Below are 18,863 nucleotides of genomic sequence, written 5' to 3'. Positions count from 1 at the left end.
AATCAAAAACTCTGCCATACAGAACGCTTAAAACACTGAAAAAGTTCTCACTTTTCAGATCACAAAAAGGTGGAGGCAGGCAGAATACCATTTTATAATGGTATGGAAAATCAGTACTATACTTGGCAGATGTCAGCTTTACCATTACATTTTATACAATCAACAGAATATTTTTCACTGACTCAAATCCCTGTTTGTGCATTTGCTTAGTCTGCTATTCTAGATGGTTTTAACATTTAGAACTGGAATAACCTATGGTGATCTGTCCCATGAATGATCCAAACACACTGCCTGATTAAAATCCAAGAACCTTGAGGGTATTTTCAGTCTTGCTCATTCATTTGTAAACCAATTTTGCTCATATCTTCAACATATTAGTCATATTTACTATGTATGTTAGTGTTGGAAGCATGTTTTTCAACAAGCAGTAGATGGTACATCTTCCTTCAAATGAATCAAGAGTGAAAATATTTTCCAGAAGTACATGTAACACGGTAGGAGGAAAACCCTACCTAGTGTAACCTACTACAGCAAGCTAATTTCAGTGAGATTACAGGCTACTTTAATACAAAATATGCTGCACATCTGGATAGGTAAAAGGGATGAAACTGAACCTTTTGCAACCAAAGAGGTTACAGTCTTAACACAGAAGTGGCTCCACTGCAAACCATTTTAAGGCCCCACTAAAACACTGTGCCATTCCATAAACACCATCCATTTTGATATCTTATCATTATTTGATTCATTAGTCTGTCCTGAGTCCAGCTGGCATTTTCCATTTATCTGTCCTTAACACACAGTGCTCATTTGGTCCTCACAGGAAAACATTCTGCTTTACAACTGGAAAGTTGGTTCTTATTTAAAATGTATTATAAGAATTATTCTAAGTGCAAGTACTGCATGTTTGCTTAAAGATTCACTAGGATCCTTCTTACAATGTACAGTCAGATATGCAGCAGTTATATTATACAGGACAATCATTAAATTGTTGCCTATGTTAACAAAAATGGAACCAGGAATTAGGACTTTTTAACCAGCTTTCCTTCTTTTTCAACTTAAATTTCAGTAGAAAAAAATCAAAATCAATTCAATCAATTTTTGATCCTAATGCAAAGCACACATTAACATTGATGCCACAAGTAAAGGTTCAAAAGATTCAAAACATTTTAAGAATATTGACTAAACAGTCCCCCTGATCTGAGAGCTCTGACAGCAAAGCAGAACTCACTCTCCCCATCAACATCCCTAATGCACTTATGTATTTCTAAAGACCAATAACAGAAAAATAACATCATGCATATACACCTCAAAGAAGAGTGCTTATAGCTGACTTAAGAAGCATTTTCCCTCTTGATGAAAGCAGAGCTCACAAGCAAACAGAGGAGGCTGAGAAAAGTGTATGGCCAAATATACCAGAATCCATTGAAAGCACGTTTAGTCTCCAAGATTTTAGCAGCAGCAACAGTAATCAACTTGAAGGACATACCAATAACTAAATTAGGTGGAGCAGGAATCAAAGCCTTTGTGTCTCAAAAAGCTTAGACTCAGAGAAGTACAAGTCAGAGGAGTTTACAAAGCCATCAGATTACAACAGGCATGTGAAAAACAAGAGGATAAATCTTTGGTTAAAAATTTAGCAGGGAAAAGACATTCTTCTTTACCAAACAGGAGCCTGGGAAGAAGCAACAGACCCAGCCGCAAAGATTTATCACTGTACTTCATTCCAGCAAAAAGCAGAGGATTTCTATTTTTTCCAATTTCTTTTTACTTGACAGGCAGAGGAAAGCTGAGTAAAGCTACATGGACACCTGCAATCAGAACTGTACTCGAAGAAGTTAAACATTTGAGCTAAATTTCATTTACCCTTCACACATACCAAGGCTACGACAGCGTGGCAACATGGGACATAGCACTTGTATGGAGAACCCAGTGCCTTCCTCAACTGCATGCTCTTTACAAGGCAGGTTGCTCCACGTTAGGTTTTCTACCATTGCAAAGACAGCTGCTAGACTAAGGTGGTTCAAGTTTGCACAAGGTTCCATTCCAGCTCCAGCCAGAACCACACCTCAAGCCCCATATGAAAGTCAGAATCAGATTAACATGTGCAAGGCATCTTTTCCTTATGAATACATTAAGATTGATTTGAGGATTATTTCTAAATTTTTAGTGAGACAAAACTACTGCAAAATCACTCCTCACTAGACCTAATAATTAGAACTTTATAGACTATGCAGAAATTCCTTTTTCATAATAAATATGTGGACCACCAAGAGATGTCATTTCAAAGAATTATCAAGTTAATGTTAACAGCTTGCCTAGTAAAGCCTTCAGGTAAGAACAGGAAAAAAACCCCACAAAATGAAACAATTGAACAGAAGAAATAGCTGACATTAAAAAAACATAATGCATGGCATCGATATTATGAAAGATACTTCACAGGAAACATATTATAAAATGCTTCTATGCAAGGAATTCTTGAACCTAACTTCTGCAAGAGTAATTTCTCTGTCATATTTTCAGAGCCTTCAACAACATATCCACAGTCTAGCAGTTATAAATATACATACAGTTTGTTTGCCTGACTTGCCCCACCTCCGAGATCCACTTTGATGATTCTCACCTTCAGCTTTTCCCAAAACTGGGGAAATTGTTTGGGATTTCAAGATACTTAGACTGCTACTCCAACCAAGCCACCAAATGCCATGAAATTCTGGGGAAGTGCATTATCACTGGAGAACGGGAACAGGCAAATTTATGCCTAACACAACACACAGTCTCCTTACAGATCAACTTTTTCAACTCTTACTAGTCATCTTTTTTTTTTTAATATGAAAAAAAGTAAATATTTCTTTGTTACTGCTTCTTTTGCTGCAAATCTAATGAAACACATGCAAGTCACACAAGCATGCACAGAAAATAAAAGAAAATAATTAGGGAATGAAATATATGATGTCTTCTAATAACATTTTACATCAGTAATATTACTATTAGGAGCTCAATGCCTGCTGAGACCTCCTCCATCCACCACATAACACTCATACTATCTGTCTATATCTTAAATAAGTAGCTGATCACATAGAATCAGTATTACTCAGTGGCTTGGAATAGATACCAAAACATTTCAAGTCCAAGTTAAATCAAATGTTAAAAATGGAATAGGAACTGAAGTATAGAAACAGATTAAAGTAGTTTGGACAGATTGTTGGCAGCTACTCATGCCCTGAAGATAAACTTTTATCTGGCCGTATGTGCAAAACTTAACTCCAGTCATTTATCATTCTCTATAGCAATAGATTTCCAAAGCATTTTAGTTCCCAGACAGGTAGGCTTTATAACACTTGTTTTCTAAACATAATAGAAAATTCCAGAATGTGTGACAAATGTAGGTCCTTCAGCCTTACTATTCTGCAGGAGTTGGTTTATAAAGAGATAAAAAGTGACATCAGTTGTGTAACTGAATTCCATGCTGACTTTTTCCTCTGGTTTGATTTTCAAATATCTGAAGTTCAAAAGCCTCAAAAGAAAAATTATTTTCCTGTTTTATTCCCACATTTTACTCATAACTTTGTTGTTAAAGGAATTACAAGAATCCCAAAAACTCTTAACTCAAAATTTTAAGACAAGTGAGAGTGCTCTTTTTGTCACAAATCTGAAAAATATAAACATGTTTGTGACTAGTACTTTATGCCTGAGTAAATATACCATTTTTAAGGAGTTTCATACGTGAAATTCAAGAAACTGCTCTATGCAATGGGGCATATTCAGAGGAACCTCAACAAGCTGGAGAATTGGACTGACAAGAACCTCAAAGTTCAAGAAGAAATGGTGCAAAATCCTGCACCTGGCAAGGAACAACCCCATACACCAGTATGGGGTGGACACCCAGTTGGAAAGGAGCTTGGTAGAAAACAATCTGGTGATCCTGGTGGACACCAGGTTGAACATGAGCCAGCAACATGCCCTTCTGGCAGAGGAGGCTACTGGTATCCTGGGCTGTGTTAGGCAAAGTATTACCAGCAGGTCAAGGGAGGTGCTCCTTGCGATCTGCTCAGAACTGGTGAGGCCATACCTGGAGTATTGTGTCCAGTTCTAGGCTCCCCTGTACAAGAGATATGCGCACACTGGAGAAAGTCCAATGAAGAGCCACAAAGATGATGGACTAGAGCATCTCACATATGAGGAAAGTGTGAGGAAGCTGGGACTGCTCAGCCTGGTGAAGACAAGGCTCAAGGAGGATCCCATTAATGTCTATAAATACTTTGAGAGAGGGTGCAAAGACTGAGCCAAGCTCTTTTCAGTGGTGCCCAGTGAGAGGACCAGAGGCAATGGGCACGAACTGAAACACAGGAGGTGCCATCTGAACATCAGGAAACAACAATTCTTATTTTTTAACTGTGAGGATAACTGAGCACTAGCAAGCTTGCTCAAAGAGCCTGTGGAATCTTTCTCCTTGGAGATATTCAAAAGCTGTCTAGACATGGTCCCGGGCAACCAGCTCTAGGTGGCCCTGCCTGAGCAGGGGTGTTGGACCATATATCTGTAGATCCCTTCCAACCTCAACCATTCTGCAATTCCGAGATACCATCTAAAGTACTCACATGGGTTAAGACCAAAACAATGTAATGCAGGCCTGAAAAATACCAGATCTAACAACTGTGCAACTCGCATTACTCTGCAAAGAATTAAAGGTTCTTCACAGCCAAAGGATTGTGAGAATTTATAAATTATTTCCTATTTCCCTATTGCTCCCATTGCACAGCTGTAGTGGTAGACATACAGTATTTTGGAATGTCCACACCAGTAAATTACTATACACTGGATTCAAAGACATATAACAACAACAAAATTGTTGTATGATGATGATTTGTGCATTACAGCATGCTTAAAAGCAGTGGAACTGATCAGCCAGTGGGAGTTGCTCTCTCTAGAGTATCATCTCTAACAATACAAAAAAATTTATTTTGCCAATTTGGTAACTGCTGAGAAGTCTACAGCAGCTGATGTATTAAAATACATTTGTGGACCTGTGATTTTACTAGACTTCTACCTTTACAGCTTTTACAAACTTTTACAAGTTTGTTAAAAGACGACCATCTCAATGCAGTACTCTGTCTCTTGGGAGAACTACACTTTTCAGAAACAGTCACTGCTAAGAATCAAGTGTCTGCCAAAAATTCTCTGTGCAAAAGACAGATGTATAAGGTTCAAATACCAGGGTCAGGAAAGTTGAAGACGACCAGTAAAAGCACTTCTGCTTCACCCTTTGGAAGTTCAGTTTCTACCAGAAAAGGCTAAAGAGAAAACCCAGCTCTACTTTTCATACCATCACAAAGCATTATCTGTGACAAGGCAGAACCTCAGGAACAAAAAGACAGGCTTAACTAAGATTAATCAATTCTTATCCTCCTAAAAAGCTGCTAACGAAAACCAGTATCTTAACAGTGTTATGATTAACCTGTCATAGCCCTAAATAGTTAGCAGTGGTACAGAATACAAACAATTCTTCATAGTCCTAAATAGTTAGCAGTGGTACAGAATACAAACAATTCTTCATGGTCCTAGCATCTATGCTATAGCATCTATGCTATGACATCTATGTCACAAGCTTGGACTTGATGATCTTAGAGGCCCTTTCCAACCTTAATGATTCTATAATTCTAAGCCCAAAAGGTAGTTATCTCTCTGCTCTCCCAGCTGCAGCAGCTTTAGCAAATAGCCTGTTTAGCCCTATTTCCATGTACAACACTATTCTGCCATACCATCTTTCTCCCATTAACTTTCAACTTGTGGCCAATTTCAACCACATATGGCAGACCATAAGATCTCAAGAATATGAAGTTCCTTGAATTTTTGTGAAAAATGAACTCTTTTTTGTGAAAGAGTCACATGAACAAGAGAAAAGCCAAGCTGTTAACTCCAGCAGTCATCTGTTCTAGGACCTAGCAAAAATTCACAGCAAAAAATCAACACGTGCTTAGCTCAGAACCAGCCACTGCATATGCCAACTTTTGCCCCATGAATAGTAAGAACCTGAGGTTACTGGAGGTGGTAAATAAAAAGTTTGAAGGAAACAAAAATTAAGCTTCATTCATTCTTTTTCGATACTTTAGCTACCCTATCAAATTTGTGTTCCTTTCAGAATTTCACATTTGAAAGTTAACAGAGCACAAATATTGCAGAGATACAGTCTTATCAAAGTCTTATCAAAACATGCACCAGATTTTCACGAAGGACCAGTTCCAGTTCATGTCAGAACACCTTAGCATAGGAATACCTGACCTGGATCATAAGCCAGTCACTGAACCAAGGCACTACCAAGGTGGAAGACAAGGATTTCAGCTTAAAGAAGAAAGAGTTTATCTTTGAAATTCTTCTTCTTTTACAAACATAGTATCTTTGATAATACTCCCATAATGCTGCAGTCATTAACAGCTGCTTCAGTTGGTAGTTCCTGTGGACAATTTTGAAGTTATACAATGATGTCAGGAATTCCCTGTCTAGCTTTTGATCTATGATTGAGATGACATATAGATAAATAAAATGTAGAGTGCATGCCAAGCAACTTAAAAAAAGAAACTGAAAACTATGTTAAAGGCCACTCCTAGGATCTAGCTTAGTTTCAGTAAGGGAGCTTTCTGTCGGTGAAACACAGATCTTCCCTACATTTGTATAACAGCTTTCCACTAAGGTAGTCAGTTGCTTTTGGCATGATGCCTGCTTATATACCAAATGAAAATAACCCTTAAACCATCTTTTGCAGCCAGCTCAGCATGAACATTTACTTTAACCTGGTGGAAGGCAGATAAATGGGACAAATCTTCCAAACTGTTTGTCATCTCTGTCACATGTAATGTGTGAAAACAAGATCTAGCCTTAACCTTTCCCCCATCCTTTTTTAAATATATTTGAAACCAAGATATTATTCCAGAGTTTTTTTTTGCTTAAAAAACATCTTTTGGAAGCTAATGAAGATCTTGTGGAAACGTCTGTTATACAGCGAGCCTGACATCAGCAAAGAATTCACATCTGAGGAGTGATTTACACCTGCTCTGTCCCCAGGGAAGTAATCCTAATTCTAAACTCAAACAGCCATCTAGCTGCCTCCATTCATGAAGGAGAGGAATACCAATGTTACAGATTGTCAAACATGAATACAAAACAAAGACCCACCTACATTAGTCTTTAGACTAATTTTTCTGAAAGTCTGATTAAAAAAACATAGGAATCTTAGAAATTAGATACATGTACACAATTAGAATCAAGACATTATATCAGATTATACGAAAATATTCTAGCTAAAAGACAATGTATCTGATAAAGTTAAAAAAAAAGACATCTCATAAGAATTCACTTTTATCAAAATAAGCTTGATTTCCTGAAATTCATCTTCTACTATGTAAAGTTAAATGTATCCTAAAAAAACCTCAACATTCCTAAAAGGGAATTTGGGGGCTGGGTGGGAAGTGGAAGGGGGGAAAACAAGCATACACCACTCATTTTTTCCATGGTACCACACTTGTGTGAAAAGCAGCCAAAACAGTTTTAGGCTGAGCTTTGTAAACTACCCATTTATAACTCAAACTGCTTCTTTTTTGACTGAAAATATAGGATATTGCAGTGCTGCAGACTACATTAATATGTAGTGTAAATACTGAAGTTGGAAAATAGTACTTTGCCCCAAAAGCAGCTTACAGAGTGGGTTGGATTTTAAGATTAGTTCAAACTCTTTGCTTTACTCTCTATAGATTTATAGTAACAAGTTATAGTTAAACTGTTTTATTGCTCAGAAGATAAAATAAAATTACACATAGAACATAAAACCATGCAAAAACTAATGTGTTTTACAAAGTACTTAAAGTGTCAACTATAAATTAAACCATAAATCAGTCAAAACTGCAACATCCAGGAAGAAACAATTACAGATGTAAGTGTTCACTCTTTAGTCAAAAAACAATTACTGCCATATGCCTGAAGTTCAGGGGATTGTGGGTTTGGGGTTTTTTGTTTGTTTTTAAACAAGTATAACAGCAGTCTAGCTAGTCAATCTGTTGCATGCTTATAGAAAGTGCATTTTCAGTGTTAAAAATTGAAATTCTATGTGTAGCAGAAGTGTATATAAAATAATTTATATCAGAATTCTGTGAAGATTCCACTTAATTTGCTCTTTACTCACTTTACATTATAATGAACATTTACATAGTAGGTACACAAACTCTGAAAGTGCTCACAAGCATTTTTTTTTTACTATCAATTATGGAAACTCTATTGTTACAACATGGTAAACTCTTAAAATAAGTAGCTTTATTTTCTAGATAGTGACTTAATAGAGCTTCTTACAGGAAAATTTTAATTATGACATTTTAAGAAAGTTGATTGAAGTAGACTTGATGAATTTCACTTTCAAAAATGTTTTTCTGCACACATTTCTGATGTAGGGATTCATGCTGTTCCCTTCCCCTACCTGTATTTTGACAGAGAGATAGTTTAACTTATATTAACTGCAGTCCTTCAAGATTTACCATTCATAGATTCCAATCAAGATACAGAGGTATCCTGTGCAGATGCATTTCTGGCCTGTATTGTTCATTGACAACCATACCTGTGGCCCGTCCTTCAACTAATAGTGCTACAGGGAAGGGAGACTATAGACTGCCTTATAACCTTGCAAACAGAAACCAGGAATTTAAGAATTAACAGGGGGGAAAGCATACTATACTGCAGATACGCAAAAAACATAATTTAAGAACTTGTTTTGTTACAAGCTAGGAAACTATCTCATTTTATTCTTGTTCATTTATTCCAGCAGTGACAATGCACCTGATGTAAACTGCTGTAAGGGTGCTAATTAAGGAGAGCTAGCTAGCTGTCACCAGATGACCAGTTCTTGATGCTCCTACAACAGCACACACTAGACAGAGTTCCCCACACATTTCTACTGTGCACACATCACTTAAAGAAATTACAGCTGATACATACCCCTGCTGGAGCAGATGATGATTGTTTCCAAACGCCTACACATGTAACCTAAACCAACATACTTAGTAAACACTAGGAAAATTTTGGATCTGCACACATTGAACTTCTACCACTTACACATGACATACAAGTGGCCTAGTTTAAATTAATTCTTCCACAGGTGCAGAAGTAGTCCTACTTTCTGCTTTTCTAGGAGCTGTGATTTCAGCTGAAACAGTTTTGGATCAGTAGGAAAAGATGACATTGTGAATAGCCCAAAAAGAAACACCAATCTCTTTATAATCATTCTGGATCCAAGAGATTTGAGTTGCCAGAAGCATTATGCATTTTAATAAAATGTGGTACTGGGGGAGGGAATAAAAAGAAAAGTACATGTATGCTGAACCAAAGGGTGGTTAACCAAGCTGGAGATTATATACAGACTATTAGGAAATTTTGTCAGTCTGGAACAGTTACAGATGATCTAGTGCATCTAATTGGCATTTGAAAGTCATTAGCAAGACACAGTAGCTACACAGTAATTTATTCTTCTTTTAGCAAATATATAGCTCCAGTAGTGTTCTGCAGGCTATCAGAAATATTTCATCTTCTCTTGCAAATGATATCTGCAAATTTACCTTTTATCTGAAATATATGATAGAACTCCAGTGCCACAGTGAAATACCAAGTGCCACTAATACAGAGTCTACCAATATCACAGCTATTAGCTTTGTGAAATTTAGTGCTGTCTGACAAGTATCAGACAGTTCTTCAGGATCTGAAGAGAAATGGTAATATAAAGGAGGGAAACTCATTTGAGTTATATGGGGAGCATCCAATAGTAATTTCTAAACTTTAATCAAAACAGCTATAATTTATAGGGTTCCTATAGAGGAGGTATTTGTTTCTCAAAGATTAAGAGTACTCCCCTATCACCACGTGAAGGGAAATAGAGCTAAGGAGAAGTACTTTTCCTTCTCTCACTCAAGAAAATCGTTGGGGTATTTTTGACTGAAGGCATTATTATTTCTAAGTAAAAAAAAATCAGTTATTTCAAGTTTTTAGATCATTGTAATAGTTTAACTATTTTAATTCACATATTAGTAGGTTCATATTTCAGTTCTCAAATTAATAACTGAAATACAATCAGATGACATTTAAATGTGTGTTGCAAGATAAAGATCAGTAGTAAATCATTTAAAATACTGTCAAGTCATATTAAGCAAGTACAGTCTTTTAAATATAAAATAGTCTTAATATTACCTAAACATTTTGTTGTAACAATTCATAAAAATCATCTATTTAGAGGAACATATTTATAAAGGTGTCACATTCACAGCAAGATTTCTCCTGTTTCACAGTCCAAGCATACTGTATTTCTCACATATGGACTCTCTCCCATTAATCTGATGAAGGTAGGTCTCCTACCATCAATCTATTTGACCACTTCAAATTGGCCCCAGTGCAGAATCTAAAATTTTACCACAATCACAAACTTGCCATGTAACCAATGCCGATTATCAAAACATACCAGTTTTTTCCGATGTTCTGAGAAACACCATGTCAGATGGGATTCGTTGATTCTGAGGAGAGGGGAAACAAAGGTATATTTTTTGTAAGTAGGAAAAAAGTGAATTCCAATCAAATGTCCAGTAAGATCTATCACCAAAAGGTCACACATGGATTGAAACTCAATTAAAATAGGATTTCTCACAGTACTTTACATTCAGCATTTGCAATTCATAAATCAATACTTTCGAAAAATTATACAATAAGCAAACAACAGCTAATCCTTTCAGATGCTCTTTATAAGTGAATCATAAATACCTGAAGAACTACAACAGATTTACATTTTATTGACTGAAAACAGGAGCTTGAGAACGTAAGTATCTAATTAAAATATTTTTAAAATACTTTCACTGAGCAAAACTCCGAGACTCAGCTTATATAACAGAAAAAAAAACAGTGAAATTTAAAACATCTGTCTTAGCACTCAAGTTGCAAACATTATGTATACCCAAGTATTCTCCTCTCTCCTGACACATACAAACATACACAGAGGAAAGAGTGAGTCAGGGAACAGCATTTTCCTATTTCACATATCTATAAACCTCCTTTACAAAGACAAAAATAAATAGAATTTCCTCCTCAGTATCTAAGGCATAAAGCCATATGTGCAGTCAGATGCATCTGCACACCTGTTCTGCCATTTCCCTTTCAAGCACAGAACTATCTGTATCAAATCATGATTTCAGTTCTTTGTTGACCACAGAAAGGCCCATCTAAGCTTTCACAGATAAAACAAAATGAACAATACTGCCCTCCTACATACATGCTATCTGCGACATGACTACCCAAATCCTTAGGTCTCCCACCACTTCTTCACAAGGCATCTACCAGCACCAGTTACACACTGCCAGCATAGGGTTTAAGAATGAAACACTGGAAGTAAGAATAACCAATACGTCAAAATCTGAAAGAGATACAGGACTGGAAAGGAAAAAAGCAACAGACTAAACGGACAGGGACCCAAGTGAACAGTGGCCAGAGCAATGAGAAAAGATACCGTACTGAATTGCAGTTTCTTCTGTCACAACTTATGTCCAGTATGCCACATGCTGTATTGTTTGATATTGAAGCTAAACACAAAGATTCATCTGCATTTCATTTATAGACTACCCTTAACCAATTAAGAAATCTCAGTGGATTATTAGCAAGGGCTTTACTGCTTTCATGCTAAAAAATATTTAATATTCATTTCAGATTACGTGTAAAGAGCATATAACACACAAGTATTTTTCACATAGAAAGTATCTCCATTTGAGAATAAATTGCAGGTTTTTCTGTTATACTTGGTTGATATTGCCTTGAAAGCTACTGCATACCTAAGGCTCATCTTTTATTTTTCAAGGGCTCAACTGTCTGAGCAGGAAAGAAAATAAAAGTAGCTGACAAAGCCCATCACATGGCATACACAAACCTCATAGATTTCAGCCTTAAAAAACCTGACTGAATTTACTCAACATAAAAAAAGTTCAGCAGCATGGCCAGTGTATGAGTATTTCAAAGCTACACAGTTACCCCCTACTTCACACTTCAATTATAATCAAACTGCAAAATTAATACAGCAATAACTCAATTATGGATTTATTTTGTGCATAAACTACCAGCTATAGAAAACTGGTTAGTTGTTTTATACTGAAGAAACAGCAATGAAGACAGGGTCAAGCTAATCTGAAAACTTCAAGATACTACGCAATGGAACATCTCATGTACTGAACACAGCACACAGAATCACATCTTGAAATTTTATAAGGGTAATCCTAGTCACAATACTTTGAGTCACTGTATCAAGGTGGAAGATATGAATTCTATGGGTTATTACAAAGATGTAACTATCAAAGAAAAATGTAATGGCTTCAAAATTATCTTTACATGAAATTCAAGTGCATTCAGCATGTAGCAGCTCTGAACGTACTTATCCCAATGCGAATCTATGCAATAGCCCACACCACAGCATCAGCAAACACATTCAGAAACCTCCTAGAAGAACCAACACAAACACAGAGGAGTATTTTTGTTCATTTGAGTCAAGCCAGCCTCCCATCTCAACATTTAAGGACACAACACTGCTATGAACAGAAACCCAGCATTCTCATACTGGTTTGATTTGAAACCAGGCACATAGTTTCTCATTTTTAACCCTCTACTTTTTACTTTTTTGAAAGCACCACTTCCCCTTTATCACTGCATGTCAAAAGAAAAATCTTAGAAGTACGTACACTCATAGTCCCCTCCAATAACACAGCTCAAAATACATCCATCAAGATAATTAAATGCTGCTTTGTATGACACTTATCATGTGGGACCTTCAAAATACTACGCGGATCCATAAAAATAATTTCAGAGAGTGAAAAAATTACATTATCTCACTCATAATGAAGAATAAATGAGTATTTGCACCAGACAACACCACTGCAGAAGCTGATGCTTTTTCCCATATATAATGCTGTACTCTAACATTTGCCTTAGTTCTTGAGAAGCCACACTCACGTAGCAATATTATTTCTGACTACAAATCATCCTGGATAACGTCGGCAAAGTTTTCCATTACTCCAAAGAAAGCTTCCTGAGATCAGCATGCTGCCACAACAGTGCCCTTTGGAATAGTGTGATCTGAATAGATATCTGTCAGTTGCCAGATTCTGTGTTGTATGGGCTTAGCTTTCAAAATAAGGTGATGTAAACTCTCTAAATCTCTGGGAGGCAGGTACCTCTTGCCAGTCCCTGTAACATACTATCAAGGGGACAGATTCAGAAGTGGGACTGGAAGCAACTGCAACTGGGAAGTTGATGGGAAGTTCAGTATGGAGAGGCCATGAAGGACTACAGAGATGGTACTATCTCAAGCAAACAAGATGCTTGGAAAACAAGCAAGTTTGGAAACACTAGAAATAGATGCACATTCTCATTTACCTAAAAATCCTATGCAGTTACCCCTCCTCATAGCTTGAAGTTATGCTTTTTCGTGCATGGATACTTTCTGATTTGCAGCAATTCCATTTATATAAGCATAGAGTTAAAAAGTCACGTACTTGTCTGTATGTCAACAGTGGCTTTGAAAAGGCTGCTCACCTGCAACTGCAGCTAGTAGAGCATTTTTTGGAATCTTGCCTTATGACAGAAAATAATTAAGCATGTAATGAAATTTATTATCCATCATGAGCCCAGATTCAATTAGGAATTTCTCATACCCAGATTTGGAAAAAATTGTAGTAAAAAACATTAACCTTAATATATTTTATTATGCACCTATTAGAGGAAAGAAAAAAAAAAATAGGAAAGGGAAAACGGAACTTTAAAATTAAATTAATCTTTCCTTAAATGACAATAACAATTAAACAGATATCTAGTCTTCATATAGATTAGCTATACATTCTTGCAGCTTCCCTGCCAGGTCTGACATAAATCCATTATACAAGTTTCAGGTTACTGGCTTCATGCCTACAAACTTCCAGTTCTTGTAAGCAAGCTAGAACAGTTGACCAACACCCAAAAATTTTTCAAAAACAACAACTGATCTAGTATTGAATTAAATAGAAGTTCTAAAAATCCAAATGAGTTACCAGGTTTTTACAAACCATTACCAACTTCCATGGAGAACACGTTTCACATTCAGTAAATGAAGCATTCACCCGGTACTTGCTATCCAAGATTCAAGTCTTTATGCCTGACAAAATTGGGCAGAATCGTAGAATATCTCAAGTTGGAATGGACCCATAAGGATTGAGTCCAACTCCCGGCTCCTTGCAGGATTACCTAAAACTAAACCATTTGACTAAGACCATCGTCCAGACACTCCTTGAACTCTGACAGGCTTGGTGCTGTGACCACTTTCCTGTGAAGCCTGTTCCAGTGACCAACCATCCTCTCAGTGCAGAGCCTTTTCCTAATGTCCAATCTGAACTTCCCCTGGTGCAGCTCCATTCCATTTTCTCATGTCCTATTGCTGGTCACCAGAGAGATCAGCACTTTCCCTTCCACTACCACCTTTGATGAAGTGGTAGATGGAGATCAAATTAGTCATGAGATCATTTTCACATTCTAGAAGAAAAACTGCATCTCAACTTTATGTCTTTTTAATGTGTTCTCTCTGCTTGTTTTTCTTTCCTGTAAAACAATGCAAGCTTTTCTGCATTAACGTATCTGAATGTATCCTTCCATGTAGGAAAGGCTGTCTTGTATTTACTTTCTCCTTCAGGAAAAAAAACAAACAAAACCACAACAGTATTTAAGATTGGCATCTCATTTTTCATCAGGTTTTCCATATTTTGGAAGTGGTCAGAAAGCAGTGCAGGAGTACTAGATACCAAAGAACATTGCCACTATTACTGCTGACATTGGAGCGCAAAGATCCCCCTGCAAAGACGTCACTATAAAAGAGTGACTATACAGAAACAGATGGCAAGTATGCTACAAAAATCTTTAACACCTCATTATGGAGAAAATTAAGTTCTGTTGTACATTGTCAAACAAACAGCAGCAATATGTCAATCATGTTAGCCCTCTCATGTCATATTTATCGAAGTGGAACAAGTTAAAATGACAACACATACAACTTCAAGCATTCAGAAACCCATGAAGAAACTATGTAATCTCAATTACCATGGAGATGAAGCTAGAAATGTTTATTGATATATACTGAAATTTGAATAAGTCATGAAAATTACTTGAATACATTGTTTTGCTTAAATCTGGGCAGAATCAGAGCACCAGGAAAGGAGGGCTTCCATTTCACTCGGTGTTTGTCTATGCTGCAGACTTACAGATTCATTCCCAGAGATCTAACTACGGCAAGACAATGGTCAACACAAGATAAGTACTTCCCTAGCTCCTGGGTTCCCATGGTTAACTCCATGCCATCCAGGAATACTAGCCAGACTGGAAAACAAGAAAATCCACAAACACACCTAATACTTCCCTGCAACATAGGCTGCAATATTCACTTTAAAAAAAACCAAAACAACCAAACCCACAAAAAACCCACAAACCACGTTTCTAATAGCTTTCCAATTACTTTTTCATTTTTCTCATATTTCTATAACGAAATTGTTATTTACATAAGCTTCTCCAGCTCCCTAGTCAGTCTTCAATTCCCCTACAACCACCCATAGCTACAGACCCTCAGAATTTTGCATTTACTGTCCATCCTTCTCCATTCATGTAATGAACCATGTACTCTTCTCACCAACTAAAATATTCCTGCTTGCTTCTTAGTTAAAAATGGAAGAGGCACTTCCAAATTAAGTGCTTACATCTGCATACTGTGCAATACTGCATGCTAGCATTAACTGCATTCCTCACAAATATTGAATTTCACTTTATACCTGAGATCAAGAAAAGCTGTCCCTATACAGCTCCAAGAAAAGTTCTCAAAGTTTTAAGTTAAAGCATTACTGTTCCGCATGTTTTAAAACACTATTATGTGGTGTTATTATTAAATGCTACTAAGTAAATGTGGTGTTATTCATTATTAATTATGTTACTAAGTTTTATGCCCTATTCACATCTCCAAAATGTATTCCAAATTGTCAGTAAGCTACAGTGCCTAAATAACAATATCTGAACACATCAACTCATCCCTTCAGTTGTCTTATTTCGAAACACTATGCACACCCGTGCTCCCACTAGAAAGTAAAAATGCATCAACACAAGCCAAGGAGAACATCTAGGAAGTAGCATGTCAGTTCGAGGCAGGGGACTGTTCTTCAGCTAACATACACAAAATGCCTTTTAGCTTTTAAAAACAGGCATTGTTTTCTTCTATTCAGGCCTCTTCCTGCCCTAGTACTAGTGCATTACAAAATTTTCAGTTGAAACAATAGATACATTACTTGGAACATAACTATTTTAAGCACACTGCAGTCACTTAGAGCTGCTTTAAAATTAATCAGGTCTATTTAAAAATAAAAAGACAACGAACCGAGGATATTCAAGGTTTAAATATAGAAAAGCCTTTCACTTAATTTGTTAGTATTTGTGATGCAGTCACTAGTTAACATATGGATCTTCAGCTCAAATAAGTCATTAATTTCACTGCAGAAATGCTGTTGATGCATCTTCCAGTCAAATACAATGTTAACTTGTTCCTTTGCCATTAGAGTAAGCAATTAAACATTTCACTCCTGACTGGTTCTTTGGCTTAAGAGTCATACTCTGAAATTGAAAACTGCTTGCTCCAACAAAATACACTTCTCAATAGAACCAGAAAACATTTAATTTCATTAGTCTGAAGGCACCCCCAGTTAGGCCAAAAAGAAAAAAAAAAACAACCACAAAACTCTGCTGGGACAGCAGGGAGCTTGAAGCTGAAATACAACATTCAAACAATTATATGCATCTTACTGAGATTCCTGAGTAAAATCTTCAAACAGAACTCTACTCATTATTTCCCTAAATTCTTAAACATTACTTTTTTTTTTTCATTAGAAGCTTCAGGTACTCACACCATACCATCTGTAAACTGCTGCAAATAATGCTGAAACAAATGCTGATGTCCTACCTCATACAAGACAGATTGATCCCCAAAGCAATTCCAGTTTTCCAAGTTCTACCATAATTCAGACTGATGGATCTCAGTAAATTTCATGGAAGGCAGATTACCTATGTAGTCACTAAAGTCTTCCCTACACTCTGTGATAATTAATTCCAGGTTTAGAGATTAAGAAGGCCCTAAAAAGCTTCCTAATAAAAATCACAGCAAATAGCTCATTCCCAGTCTCCTAGAAGATTTGGAATAAGCACAAGTGAGCAGCTGCAAGCTGACTCCACCTGCACTCTTAAGATGGCAAGGTATAAGGCAAAACAGATGTAAAGGCCAGACATATTACTGTTAATCTTGTCTACGCTACCATATGCTGCTCAGACAGGCCTAAAAAGATATCCGGTATAGAGAGCAGACAAAAGAAAAAAAAAAGGCAAGAAATAGTACAAGCTACATGAAAATAGATGTATTTTAACCTGAGAGCAGCAGGCCAAATGAGACTTGGGTGTATTGTTCGTTCTTTGGATTATACAAGAAAAAAAAGGAGGGAAACAGAAGTTTTCCAAAACAAATAGAGGAGGGGTTTCTTATATATGGCTGGAAAAAAAAACCTCTATCCACTAACAATTTAAGAGTAGTCCAAACTCTCCAAGTAAAAGGAGAGGTGTTAACACACAAAGTAAGCACAAAATATATCAGGAGGGCATATTTGCTGAAGGTTTTTCTTTTGTCAGAAGTAATTTACTCTACTAAATAGGAGTAAAACCACCAAGTAGTTTAGAAAAGTCTAGTCACTGACTAGGTTCTACTAAGGATTATTCTGCCAAGCAGCAACTTGCCATATAACATTTCAAACAAACCTTATGAGGTTTACAAACCACATATGAACTTCAACTTGAGATACCTCTTTCCAGCATCTCCATGGATTGTCTCTTTAATACAAAGCATGATCGGAATCACTTGCTGGCACCCAGAAAGTGAGTCACCTTTCTAGAATGAACTTAAGTAAAAACAGTTTCCTCTGACAATAAAATTGACTTTCAAGGTCACAATAATTTCTTAGTACCCCAGAAAGCCAACTGAAACAAGCAACTCAGTATTATAATACTAACAGAGGGGAAAAAAGTTCACAGCTCTCACTGTTTGCAATCAAAATGGAAATTTTTTTCTCCTTTTTAAAATTAAATTAACTTTTATATTATTTGATTATATATATACTATAATATTATAAACATATTTTATTTATGTAATATAATTTTAACATATATATAAATAAAGCTTATCCTTAAAGGCTTCAGACATAGAAAAACACTGATTTGAGCATAAGGAAGGTATCAGTAATAAGTTTAGAACATTCACCACAGCACAAGCCAGAGAATTTAATTCAGTAATTGTATTCCCTTCACCAGGTAAATTTAAGCACATACCAATTCATAAAATACAAATGCTTACATTCAATTAAGCTTATAATTAATCCAAAAATAGACTGCCTTGAAGATTCTCAAATAAGACTTGAACTAAAATAGCTAGTTAGCACTTCACAGATAAGTACCTCAATATACTTTTCTTCAGAAGATAATCAGCATGTTAATAATCTTTAGTCTAAAATATATTTTAAAAGTATCAACCTTTTCCACTATGATGAGGTCTCCAACTTGTATGTCTGAACTCTTAACTTGCACTTTACCTTAAAAAAAAAAAAAAGAAGAAATGTAATCAACTTAGGCAGACATTAATAAAGAGTCACAAGAATATAAATCCCAGAATGCAAGTTATACTTAAAGATATTATTGTTTGGTGAAAATGTTACATTTTATACAAAATGGATCTCTGATTAACACATTAATAAATAGACTTCATCTGT

The 18,863-nt window shown here is 36.2% G+C and overlaps 1 protein-coding gene across 2 annotated transcripts in view; it reads right to left on the bottom strand.

The window, feature by feature from the left end:
• ATP9B (ATPase phospholipid transporting 9B (putative)) overlaps window positions 1-18,863 on the bottom strand; it is a gene marked incomplete at its 5' end in the record, with an annotated part of 168,300 nt that overhangs the window by 106,516 nt on the left and 42,921 nt on the right. For both annotated transcript variants that reach the window (XM_081996377.1, XM_081996378.1), the window contains 2 exons: window positions 10,487-10,538; window positions 18,628-18,686. In XM_081996377.1, the coding sequence (XP_081852503.1) occupies window positions 10,487-10,538; window positions 18,628-18,686 (111 nt within the window). The remainder of the gene's footprint in view (window positions 1-10,486; window positions 10,539-18,627; window positions 18,687-18,863) is intronic.

This window comes from Phaethon aethereus (genome assembly GCF_964289735.1).
Source record: "Phaethon aethereus genome assembly, chromosome: 2".
Taxonomy (NCBI): Eukaryota; Metazoa; Chordata; class Aves; order Phaethontiformes; family Phaethontidae; genus Phaethon; species Phaethon aethereus.
This window is presented reverse-complemented; position numbering and strand designations above follow the sequence as displayed.